Source organism: Haemaphysalis longicornis, unplaced genomic scaffold (genome assembly GCF_048455015.1).
Source record: "Haemaphysalis longicornis isolate Haplotype H1 unplaced genomic scaffold, Haemaphysalis longicornis Haplotype H1 scaffold_10, whole genome shotgun sequence".
Classification (NCBI taxonomy): domain Eukaryota; kingdom Metazoa; phylum Arthropoda; class Arachnida; order Ixodida; family Ixodidae; genus Haemaphysalis; species Haemaphysalis longicornis.
The window spans coordinates 140,196,725-140,209,666 of record NW_027526204.1 but is presented as its reverse complement, the minus strand read 5'-3'; the positions used below and the strand labels follow the sequence as shown (position 1 = coordinate 140,209,666).

The window sequence follows — 12,942 nt, the reverse complement described above, 5'->3', positions numbered from 1 at the left end:
TAACTTCCTTTTTTTTCTCATAGTGTCAGGTCTTTATTTTCCTTTTTAACAGAGGGGGAAGTTGCAAGAAGCCTCTGGTTGAGGCGGCTTGACGAGGTGACTGCCCTGCTTCATTTAGAACTCAATCCTTGTGCCACCCTTACCTCTTATACAAGTACTTTTAATTATACTTATATGTTCTAGACTTGATGCATTACTTGCAATTAAAGGCTCTAATGTTCCCAGTTGTATCGAAAACTAACTTGCATTCCTGGTTTGTGTGAAGTGCTAAATTGGAGGAGGCCTCATGTAAGGGGTGTGGCAAAACTTCCATGTCACAAAGGGTCAGAAGCTCAAGGCCATGCCCCAAGGTTGCCCCCTTAAAAGAGCAGTCATTATCATTTGTCAATACTTCGCTTGTTGCTGCTGTGAATGTTGAGCATGAAACTGAAGAATTCAGAAGTTGCAGTGTCATAAGGCATGTGCTCGAGCATGTGTCCTCTGAAAAACCCCTTAACCGCCTTATGCACACCCTACTTCAGAACAGATTGGGTGAGAATGCCTTGGCTTATTTGCTCTTGCATGCCACTCAAGGTCGGAAAGGACACCTGCAAGGTTAAAGGCTTGCCGGAAGAAGACTACAAATGCATGCACAATTTGCATGCAGCCAGAGGCTGCCAGTCTTGGGCACCGGTGCCAAAAGCTCTGTTAGAGTGAACACATAGCATGCCAGTGGCTAAGTGTGCCCCTTGGCAATGCACAGTATGCCGAGATTTTCCCAGCGATGAGGCAAAGTTGGTAAAGTGCACCTGGTATATTTGGTTCATTTTTCATTGCGTTCAAGCTACCTAATTAGTATTGGTAGCTTGAACGCATAGCATGAATCTAAACAGACACTGCAGGCTGAATAACCTTGTTTTAGCTGAAAGACTGAGGCTTTCCTAGCTGGCGTAAATTAATTGCCAGCTTCTTACCTCACCATCCAGCCTACGGCCAACAGCCTCGACCAGCTGCTTGCTAGTTCACTCACTAGCAAACTTGCTGGCTCGCTTCTACACTCGCTCAGTTCCATGGTTTGTTACATTTTATGCACTCGGACACTCAATAACGTAAATTAAGGTGTTCTACTTTTTAAATCGCTGCAGTGCAGTAAACCTGCACGCCAGGCAAAGAAACACTGTGGGACAAAGCGGTTTGTTTGCCTTCAAATACGTACAAATAGAGAGTACATTATTTAAAATGCCTCTAAACTCTAAAAAAAGCTTTCCTAGGTTCAGGTTGGCCCTTAGCAAATATTTTACATTTCAGCACCTTCATAATGCTTATTCATGAACACCAAAAAAGCATAACAATTGTCAACACAACTATCTGATTTCAAGGCATGTCTTTTGTGGCAATAGCGGTGGCACTAGCGGTATATTCTCACCAGCTGAAAGGTGACAAAAAATGTCTCACTTTTATATTTGAAGCAATGTGCATAAATATTATGAGGATAGTTGCCGAGTGCACAAATACACTGAATTTTATGCCCTCAAAAACATCACTTTACCTCACGGTGAAGCAATTCAATAAGCAAAAATGGCCTTAAAACCATTAATGATGCGGATAATCAGCCATAAAAGAGTAAACAGACAGTGCAGTCAGATGCTACCTAATAAGCGTGCAGTCATGGAGTCAATGTTTTATCACTGCTGTTTTTATCTACATCTGATTAAAATAGTATACATAACATACTCCATAACATCAAGCACAGCGACACAGTGGCCTTGCTTCACTTTTTTTTTATTATTGCCACAGGCATGACAAGAAAACAAATGTAAAAACAGTAAATATGTCCTACAGAAAGGTTGCATCGATATAGTCTCTTTGTCAAGTTCCATTCCATCCCTCGGCGACAAAAAACAACAGAGATCATGCACAGCAGCTGTAAAGCTTTGATGGGTGTCTCTTGTCAGGTGTAGTAGACTTTTGAAGGTAGGTAGCCCCACGATGTTCACAGAACCTGCAACACAGAAGCGTGAAAAGTAATCTGAGAAAAAACACTTTACTCTCAGTTGCTGAAAAACTACCAACCAAATATAACTAACATGATGAATGCCTTCCTTTACTAAGCAATGGTACAGACTGCAACTATGTTGCTACTTGAGGCAACTCTGTAGACAATATTAAAGAGGCCATGCAGTTTGGTTCATTCAAAGATTGCCTCGTTAGAATCATACTGACTGACACCACTTTTAACGTAAACTTCGCTCAAATAAGCTACATAATTAGAAAAACGGGAATGGCCACACACGACCCAGTAGCTCATTTCACGCAACGAAACCGATAATGTCATGTGCCAGCTCTGCGATTGGCTGAGGCCGGCAAAAGCAAACGCAAATTAGGCAGGGCTTATAAGCTTGCTGAACGAGCTATTTGTGCTTAAATTTAGGGCACATTCTTTTTATAGCAGTAAGAATGATGGGATATAGAGTGCAAGTTACGAAAGTACACGTTAACATAGAAGTACCAATGCGTACTGCTGTTGGTACTGCGCGCACTATGATTGTTTTAGCTGCACAGCAGTGCGGCGCTTTGGGGTTGTCTCAGACGACACTGGTCGATCGACATAAGTCTCACGTGACCACATTTGTTGAGCGAACACCATGTATCACAAAACGATTATTTTCTACCTGAACAAAAAACAAGCGAGGTACAAATACGGTCAGAAACAATGCAAAGGCAGAAAACGGCTCGCCACGGTATGGTGGCGCCATCTAGGTTGACTACCAGTAAGCAAGTCTCCACTCCACACCAAGCTTAACTGAAAGACCTGTTTTTATGATGCCATTGCAGACGTCATGAAAACACACGATTTGGCGGGACAGTCAAAATTTTAACGTAAATTGATTAATTTGTCAGCGAATAAAGTGTCATTTGCTTCTGGACAAACGCTGGGAGCACTCTAAAGCCCGAAATCCTTCGAATAAAACAAACTTGTATTTTGTCTGCATGGCCCCTTTAAGCCAAGGACACGCAATGTTGATCACATCATTAGCTGTAATTAGACAGTTGTCGGAGCACAGCATGGAATCTATAACTTGACGGCTTGTTCACCGCAGCGTCTTCAGCCAACGCAACGATTCTACCAGGTGTTGGCAGCGCACACAGCGTGATAATCAAATGAAAAAATTATCTTCAATGACAAAGGTACTCGGTATGCTGAACCTGAATTAACATCACAGCATGAGAAGCCTTCGTGAGTGAGAAAACGGGGGAGCAAGCTTGGGTGATTCCTTCCATTCCAAAGAGAAATAAACTTCATCTGTTTCACCAGATCTCCTTTGCTACATACAAAGCTATCAGCTGCGAGATTGTGGCCCCGGCCGCGCACTTAGGCACATGCAGGGGTGAGACAGGTGAATCAGATTTTGGAGCAGAAGAATCTTGATTTGGAGCAGAACAACGACATTTACTATGCCACCTTAGGAGCCTAAAAAATCAACTTTTTGGCAACTCATGGGTGAAAAGTGGACTTTTTGGACGTACATAACACTGAAACAGCCTTTCAATAAAGTTTTTTCTACCAGAGTATCACAAGGTACGAACTGCACTACCCCTTTAGAAACCATTTTTAAATGCTTAGGCTCAATGTATAGATAGCGTGGAGTGCCGTTGAGAATATCGAATTGAAAAGCTAGGAAATTGTAAGGCATTTTTATTGTCATGTAAATGCCGAAATTTTGTTTTTGTATTCCCAGACGGGGCTTTACGCACAAGTGTAGAGCCACGGCAAAAGTTGCGCAAAGCGAGGTGACAGTCGTCGTACCCCACCAGCCCTCCCATTTCAATCCGCAAGGTGCACGTTCACTACGATCGTAATTTGAGTAACGTTGGTATGTTTAGCCTCCTCCCTCTTGGCATTAAGTTTCACTTCAGATAGATGAACCATTATTACTTAATAATTAAGCCCGTCCTGCTTACGGAAATTGCTTGAACATTTTGCGGCGATGTAGTCTGCGCCACCACTTCTGCAATGTCGATGTCAAACATATGTCAAAGGCAATGTCAAAGGCCGCCATAGCTCAGCGTTTTATAACACCGCAATGAGTCCGGAATTTCAGTTCAAGCACGCACAGCGCCTCACACTCAAGGCCGAAACACGGCGAATTCGTGGGCACCCCTTTTGTTTTTGATGAACTCCCATCTTTCGAGTGCGCAACTTCCTGCAACAGATCAAACGACTAAATGTAAACCCAGCCACCCCCATAACCAAAACCACGGTAGAAATCGGCGAAGGGCCCTCTGCCTGAACCACGAACAACTGCTTCGCCCGGCGGCCATGTTTTCCTATCTTCATCACACCAAGATGGCGGCGCCCAGTGATGTCATTCCGGAGATACGGCGCTCCGAAAATTGCAGTTTTTTCATCAACTTGCACAAGTATACCTTGCGCATCAGTACACATAAGCCTTTTTTTACAAGACTTTTCAATGGTTTTAGATGAGAAAAGTTTAAAAAACTCCAGAATGTAACATTGCCAACCCAACATTGCTACGTTCGAAAAAACTATCTCGGGGTCAATTTTATGCGAGTTTTTTTATTGAATGATCAATCAATTACCTTGGTGGCGCTGGAAAATTATGCCATCAGTAAGCATTTATCCGCACTGAAACTGACAGGAGCACTAAAATCCTTGGCTCTCAGACTGCAGGGGTGAGACAGCCCAAAGAGATTTGGGAGCAGTTTTCGGAGCAGCAAAATTTCGATTTTGGAGCAGAAGAATTTTGATTTGGAGCAAGTAGGGACATTTAATACACCGTCTTGTGAGCTTAAAAAACCATAATTTCAGCAATTTGAAGGGTCAAGTACACATTCCAATCAGTTTTGAATACCCAGAACACTGGAACAGCCTTAATTCGAAAGAATTTTTTAAGAGTATCACAAAGTTCTAACTGCACTACCTTTTTCCTAACTAGTGATATTGTGTTGCGGATGTACGCAACACTAACAACAAAACTGCCGTTAACATTATCAAATTTAAGGGCTCTGCAATTGTGGCGTGTTTTCTTGCCGTTTTAATGCTAAAATTATTATTTTTGTAATTCCAGGCTGCGTTGTATGACCGAGTGTAGTCACGGCAACAGTTGAGCAACTTCGAGATAACGGTCGCATAGCCCAGCCTACCCGTTGCAGTCCGTGGGGCGCACGTCCACCCGATGATCATTTGAGTAGCGTTACTGTTTAGCCACCTAGATTTGGGCATTAAATTTCACTTCGCATACATCAAGTGTTATTAGTCGCGTGCTATGGCAACCATGCAGTCCTGCTGGACAGGTTGCGGCGCCGCAGTACAGCCCGCAACTTTCGTGCCGACCGTTCCCTCCCGGGCCGAGGCTCGCGATCGCGCTTCGAAGCACGTGCAACACCTCAGCATTTTATAACACCACAACGAGCCAAAAAGTTCAATTCACGAACCCGATTGTAGACGCACGCACCGCATTTCGCACTCAAGGACAAACCACGCCCAAGTCGTAGGCCCCACATTTCAAAACTTTTTTTACGAGCCGCGCAACTTCTCGTAATCTCGCACCAATCTCAAACCATATCCCCGCTAACGTCACTGTTCAGAGCCACAATTGATAGAATGAATAGACTGGAACCCAGCTGATAGCGTAAAATAAACTAGGGTAAATATCGGCGACGCGCAGTGAGCGCGTGAAGTAGGCAGTAGCGGGCAGATCAGGCGGCGGCCATGTTTGTAGCCACAGCGATGCCTAATCGGGAAGGCCGTTTCAGCGAACCCGGACAGAAAGCAAATCGTGTTTTAGAAGCTATCGTTTGCTGCATTTCAGTCTTTTTATGTTTGCCATTTCTGTTGACCGACAATAAAAGCGGTTACCTGGATGCGGGGGGCTTTCGTACCCGCCGGAACTGACATCAGCATCAAAATCCGTGCCTTTCAGGCTCTTCTGGAGCAGTTTGGTGCAATTTTCGCAATTTTCATGCTTTTGGAGCAGCTTGGCGCAGGGAAATGGAATTGTATCAAAAAGGCGCAATATGCGCAGCTGTCTCACCCCTGAGACTGTTTCGGAGCAGTTTGGCGCAATTTTTGCAATTTTCAAGCTTTTGGAGCAGTCTGGCGCAGGAAAACGAATTTGTATCAAAACTGCGCAATATGCGCAAGCTGTCTCACCCCTGCACATGCTGATCCTACCCTGAAACAAGTTGTTCTGAAAGCCATAAGGTTTAGGATTGCTGAATCCGTCATGTATGGCGCTACCTTACATCCACTGATGTACGGCCCAGTTCGACGTGACCCGTATACCCGAAGGCGTACACAGACTAGAGCATACCCAAAAAAAGAGGATTGTTTAAGGCTCGATGAAACAGCTTATCGGACAACTAATACCAATCAGCCAATAATTACACAATTTGCAGCACTCCCTCGTGGCCGCCTTTCAAAATTTTTAGAATCTGGCTGCATCATGCCTTAAGAGTTGATTGATGATTGTGGGTTTTAACGTGCTGACACTACAGGCGATGAGGCACGCCGTGGTGGAGGGCTCTGGTTGAATTTTGACCACCTCGGGATTTCTTAATCGTGCACCGAAATCTCGAACACACGGGCATTTCTGCTTTTCGCCTCCATCAGACAGTGGCCGTTGTGGCTGGGAATCGAACCCGCGTCCTTGGGCTCTGCAGCACAACGCCATAACCACTGAGTGAGCCACCGCGGCGGGTGCCTCAAGAGTTCACGTTGGCCCCAGCTGTCGACTTACCTCGGTGATCACGCCAGCGGCCACAGTGCTGCCCCCCGAGCGTAGCGTGATGCGTCCCAGCTCCTTGAACTCCTTGTAGAGCTCGACGCACATCGGGCGGCACACCTTGATCTCCACCAGGCCGCTTGTGTTCTTCACCAGGCACCTGCACGTCGGTTTTTCCCGCAATGACCAAAGGAGACCACATCACACACAACCTGCCTGAAGAAAAGGGAACAAGACAGGGAGGAAAAACTTTAGTCTGCTCCATGCCATTCAGACCGCGCTTGTAGCCAGCGGCATCCTCCCCTCTCCGGCAACCTCCACCGCCCTACCGATAAACCAGACCTGCAGAGCATGGCCTCCCAGTGCTCCTCAGAGGCGATTGGTGGGAACCGATTTTGGGGCATACCCGTATGATGTAAGAAAAGGTGGCATGTTCTCCGCACAGGCGGCAGGTCGCAGTTGGGTAGAGGCTTGGGTGTATGTTGGTAAGACGGGCTGGGTTGGGGAAAGTGTTTGTTTGTAGTAAATGCTAATGCTAAATAGAGGCTGCGCTCAATGGTGTTCCAAAGCACTGGCAAGGAAGTCTTTCACACATCTTGTTGTTCCCAAGATGAAGTTCTTCCATGGGTGGATACAGATGTTAAAGGATGGTGTCACATATGCAGCCATGTAATGTGATTGAGATATCATAGAAACTACTAGCACAAACACCTGTGTATTCGCACACTACGAGAATAAATACACTTGTTCTTAGCCAGTCAAAATGAGTCGTGTTTCCCTTGCATTACAGAGTTTACGACATTCCCTATCAAGTATACGACATTCCCTATCAAGTAAAGTGAAGTCAAGGGTTTGACAGAAACATGTCTGGTTGGAATGAAACACAGTGCAATAAAGACAACACACACTGACCAAAAGTGCTGAAACTTTAAAAATAAACAAAAAGAATACCTTTCAGGTTCACTATAGAAGCCTTCTTCACAACCATTGTGAACAAAGATTGTGAACAATGGTTGTGGACAAGGCTTCCGTAGCAAAGTTGAAAATTATGTTTGTTGGCTTTGAACGTTTCAGCCGTTTCTTTCGGTCGGTGTCCATTACTTTTACTGCAACATTCCCACTAAGTAAGCAGAATCCCCGAGCAACAGAGACAGGCCCAAAGGAAGACCCTGGGGGCTACAAAGACACTGGTGGTCAGACAAGAGGGCGTTTGGGGCGTACCTGGGCCTGTTGCGCACCACCTCCCCAGTGCCCTTGTTGAGCTGCGAGAGGATGCGGTGAATGGAGGCCTGCTCACTGGTGCTCTGATAGTGGAGCACCACGGGGAAGCCACGGGTCAGAGGAACCTCGATGTTGAACACCACCAGGCGCGCCTGGAACCGCGTCGACACCCGGATCGGAACGGCCGGGTCGCATACGAAGCTGCCCGTCGTGACCTGGGTGACATTCATGGGCGAAACCCGGCTAAGCATTGTGCAGTTTACCTGACAAACAACCAGCCTTGGAAAAGGTTGTAAATACCTCCTACCTTAATCATGTCTACCCCAGACAGTGTCAGAGCCACTTGATCGCCAGCAAAGGCCTGGGGCACTGGAACTTCATCAATAGTGATCCCTGCGCAGGGAAAGCGTGAAGGTTGCACTGGTAGAAAATGCTCTATTACACATTTTGTGACAGCCCGACCACAAGACCAGTTTCTTTAGGTAGCCGCGTTTCATTCATCAGTTGAATATCGTGCTCGTGCTGAAGGCAACAAAATTCTCCTCAGAAAACAAGTACAGTTAAACCTCGTTATAACGAGATGGGCTATAATGAAATAATGGATATAACGAGCAAATCGTAATTCCCCTTGAAAGTCCCCATAGAAACCAATGTATTTAAAACCTTGTTTTAACAACGTAAAATTTCCCCGTTACGGGATATAATGAACAAATTTCGTTGAGAAATCAAATTTTGAGCTAATTTTACAACAATGCGCAACGCGGATTTGAGACAGTGCGCAACGCGGAAACTGTATTAGCAGTTCAAAACTCCCGCCACGCGCGCGAAGCTGGATGGTGTGCCATGCACACGCTGCGCCAGCGAAGCCCCCACCCTCCTCTCGCTGCGCACAGCATGCAGACAATGGGGCCCTTCGATTTACAGTCTCGGACTCACCGCGGGCTCCCCGAGAAGCAGTCCAACGTTCGATTTTCCCACGTATCCCTATGGCTTCGGGGAATCCGCGGTGAGTCCGAGAAGAACCCCAATGCACACGGCGCACGCGGTTGCGTCACCTTCCTTTCCCTTCTCCTCCTCCTCTCCTGTTCATATCGCCGACATCGCTGCGTAGTTGTGTGTGCGTGGGTTTTGGCAGTCTTATCTTCCGCCTTATCTTTTATCAACGCAAGTGCGACAGGCGGGAAGCGAAAGCGAAAAGACTATCACGCTTGTACAGAAGACGGCTATGATAAAAGCCGCCGCATTGGGCGCGAAGGAGGGTAAGGTGCACTCCGTGGTAAGGTGGTAAGAGACTTTGACGTGTGGACGAGTACGCTGTCCATCGTGAGCAACCGAGAGTCCATCGTCAGCGCTGTTGCACGTGGCTTGAAAAGAAGCGCTAAGGACGGCGTCGGAGGCACTAGATGCGGTGGACGTGCTGTGCTGCTACTTCGGCGCGCACGAGGGCGGCGAAGATGGCGTGGACATAGTGGCTGCAGCTGAGGAAGCCATCGCTCGCATCAGGAAGGTGCATCAACGTCCAATTACGGACTTCTTCGTAGCCAAGTCTGTTTGAAATACGAGTTTTGAATTGCAATAAAGTAGGTTCGTCACTTTTCCTTTTTACCTCCGAAATGTGTTTATTTTACTGACTACCGCCGTGCAGCAAGATGCTATTTCGCCCGCTTTTTGCTTTAGGTAACTACAATGCATAATAATTATTTGCAGTAAATGTCGGCTACGGCTATAACGAAATATTGGCTATAACGAGCAAATCGCGGAGCCCCTTCAATTTCGTTATAACGAGGTTTAACTGTATGTGCAACTACGTACAAGTGGCCACAGTGGGAACAGTCCATTTCCACAGACGGGGTAAAAAAGTTGCACTACAAAATACTGTATCATATGGGGAGAGCAACATAATGTCTTGAGCACACACCTAAGCTCGCAGTATTTAATTCGGACACATTTAGAAGACACAAATAGATATGTGACCATCTTACACAAAATTTAACTGGTCAGTCTAGCAGGTTAGAACCAGATCAGTGTGTTCTGCAGCGGAGCAGTCCATTTCAAATTCATGTAAAGCCACAGACTAAGCCATAACTGATTGCGTTTGTGCTGGTGAATTTAGGTTTGTTCGCTTATCATCCTTCATTGAACTTTTATTGCAGATTCATATGCCAGCCCAGAGTGACCAGTGGAATTGACATTGTTACTGTTCCTTATCAGTTTTCAAACGCCTCTTGGCAGCAGGTTGGTGACTTACCCTTCACGGTTCCCTGCTCAGCTGCCGGCATGACGAGCACTTTGTCACCGTTGGAGACGCAGCCGGCGTCCACCCGGCCAGACACACAGAAGCCCGAGCCCATGCCCTTGAAGACGTCGCTCACACACAGACGGAACGGCTTGGACACGGGACGCTCGGGTGGCTTGAAGTTGTCTGCAAAGACGTTTTGAGATGAACGACTGTTGATGTACTACAATGGTATGTGTGCTGTGCAAATTTCTCCCGTTTAAGTGCAGTTGTTCAAATGTTAAGTATGTACCAACAAGCCCACACTACCATGCTTTTGTGATGTCATTTGTGATGTCATTTGTGAGGCGCCAAAAATACAGCAATCAGTGCGTTAACTAACAGTACCGAGGGCACTACCACACGCTGCACAACCGTGTTTATAGGCAGTAAAGCTTGTCAGGAACCACCAAAGGCACCGCAGGGGGGCAGTGCAAGTCAGTGGTTGGTGAGTAGTTTCTTTTTCAGCCGTTGCCTTCGTTATCTAGTTTGGTTATTTGAAGCTTGCGTCAAACCGGCACAGCTTTCGCTCTAACGAACAAGCCCCGGGAGCTGTCGAGCCGCGCACCTATGACGTCGACGAGGCACGGCCCGCTGTACCACTTGGTGAGGGGCGAGTCGGCGGCGGGCCTGTCGATGAGGTTGGCGCCCGTGAGGCCGCTGCAAGGCACGAAGGTGAAGTCGGACTCCCGGTAGCCCGCCTGACGCAGGAAGCTGCGCAGCTTGGCCGTGATTTCGTTGTAGCGAGCCTCGTCCCACGACACGTTGTCCAGCTTGTTGATGGCCACCGCAAGCTGGGACACGCCTGCGCAACGACGGCAACAACTGCTCTACCTGGGTGGTTTATGACATGCTCCTCACCTGTGGAAAGCCCTATATTGGCCAAACTAGCCGATGTTTCAACCGCCGCCTCGCGGAGCACGTGCAGAACCTAAAGACTAATGATGGCGCACATTTGGCCATGCATTGCACATCCCACAAATGTGAGCCACAATTTCCTGAAACTGAGATACTGGGCAAAAGCAAAAATCAGAAGGCCAGAGAACCGCTGGAAGCACGTCACATAGGATTGAAGGGGAGTGGGTGTGTAAGCTAAACTTCAGTACAGTTCACCGCTGAGCATTGATGCATGTTGGCACGCGTATAATGATTGATTGTAGGGTTTAATGCACTGATACAACACAGGCAATGAGGCGCGCCGTAGTGGAGGGCACTGGATTAATTATGACCACATGGGGATCTTTAACCGGCGCCAAAATCTTGTAAATCTTGCCGAAAATAAAAACGTGGCATAAGTATATTGGCACACAGAACAGTACAGTGGTTGATGGCAAGCACGTGTTGATGACCAAAGTCACAGTTCGTGAGCCATCACAGCATAGTATACTACACTCCTGCATGCGTGCTCGCATTCAAGTAAAGTTTCCTAATTATTCCCACCGCCCATTCTCACATTACTGATTGTTTGATTATGGGGTTTAACGTACCGACACTACACAGGTGGTGAGGCGCGCCATAGTAGAGGGCTCTGAATTAATTTTGACCACCTGGAGATCTGTAACGTGAGCCGAAAACTCGTACACATGGGAGTTTTTGATTTTCGCCTCTATCAGAAAAGTGGCAGCGGCGGCCGGGAATCGAACCCGCGTCCTTGTGCTCAGCAGCACAACGCCTTAGCCACTGAGCCATTGCGGTGGGTCCCATTCTCACTTGCTTCGGCATTGACGCTTCAATTTCACCAACTATACCCGATACACAGCCCTTAGTGCACTCACCTAGCGATCGTACGAGCAGTGTGTGCTCCCTCGTCTGTCCACCCATCTCAAAACCGGTTTCGAATTCCCCACGGGTGGCGTCCACCACAAGGATGGCAACGTCTGCCTGCGCGGCACCTGTTTGAGTGAAAGGTGAAAAGAGGCAAAAAAGTCAACGCTGACTCTGAGGCACAAATGTTGTCAGCCACAGCCAAACTAGCAGGACGCTGGCAAACAGAGAGTCACCTGTGATCATGTTGGGAATGAAGTCCCGGTGTCCTGGCGCATCGAGGAGAACGATGCTCCGGTTGGGCGTCTCAAATTTGGCCTGCGCCACATCCATGGTGATTCCCCGGTTCCTGGAACCAGTCACGAGAAGTGCAAGTGCAGCTGCTTTGCATTACAGCCACAATGAACCAATTTGGTACGGAAGTTTCTTTGGTGCTTACTTGTGTGTTTGGTGGGTCTACCATAAATACTACAACTTGCACCCATAATAGAGATAAACATACGAAAAAAAAAACATAAAACGGAGCTACACCTTTATTGCGGGTATTACAAGATCAGGTTGCAGCTAAAAATTGTGACAATGTGCCAACTATTTTAAATGGTTAGCACTCTATTCTGTGGTCTTTTTCTTTTTTGTCTTCCATTCTTGCTCTTTGTACTTTGCTGCACTTTCATTGAAATTTAAGAGTGTGCCAAGTTTGGTGTAGAAGTATGCATACAAATGTGGGATGAAAATACGCCTACAATAAACTGAATCTTTAAAGTACTAGTTCTAATGTTGACGTACGCATTATTGTACCTGCTTTCTTTCTTTTTTTCTTTTCCTTTGAGTTCTGCTTTCATTCGAACCTTTGCTTATCTATCGCGTGAGGCCTCTAGCATAGGGCAAAACTATTAGTACTGCTCAACATTTTTTTCGCTGGCAAGAGAACATTTTTCCACCTGCTCCTATTATTTA

General features: G+C 46.7%; 1 protein-coding gene across 3 annotated transcripts in view; it reads right to left on the bottom strand.

The window, feature by feature from the left end:
* Positions 1–1,744: 1,744 nt before the first annotated feature.
* The window catches only part of Hbs1 (translation elongation factor EF-1alpha (GTPase) HBS1), a 34,138-nt gene continuing 22,940 nt past the window's right edge, over positions 1,745–12,942 (bottom strand). For all 3 annotated transcript variants that reach the window (XM_077691009.1, XM_077691008.1, XM_077691010.1), the window contains 8 exons: positions 12,222–12,334; positions 11,997–12,113; positions 10,790–11,026; positions 10,195–10,368; positions 8,254–8,339; positions 7,947–8,161; positions 6,741–6,885; positions 1,745–1,981 (listed from right to left, as the gene is read on the bottom strand). In XM_077691009.1, the coding sequence (XP_077547135.1) occupies positions 1,973–1,981; positions 6,741–6,885; positions 7,947–8,161; positions 8,254–8,339; positions 10,195–10,368; positions 10,790–11,026; positions 11,997–12,113; positions 12,222–12,334 (1,096 nt within the window). In that variant the 3' untranslated portion in view covers positions 1,745–1,972. The remainder of the gene's footprint in view (positions 1,982–6,740; positions 6,886–7,946; positions 8,162–8,253; positions 8,340–10,194; positions 10,369–10,789; positions 11,027–11,996; positions 12,114–12,221; positions 12,335–12,942) is intronic.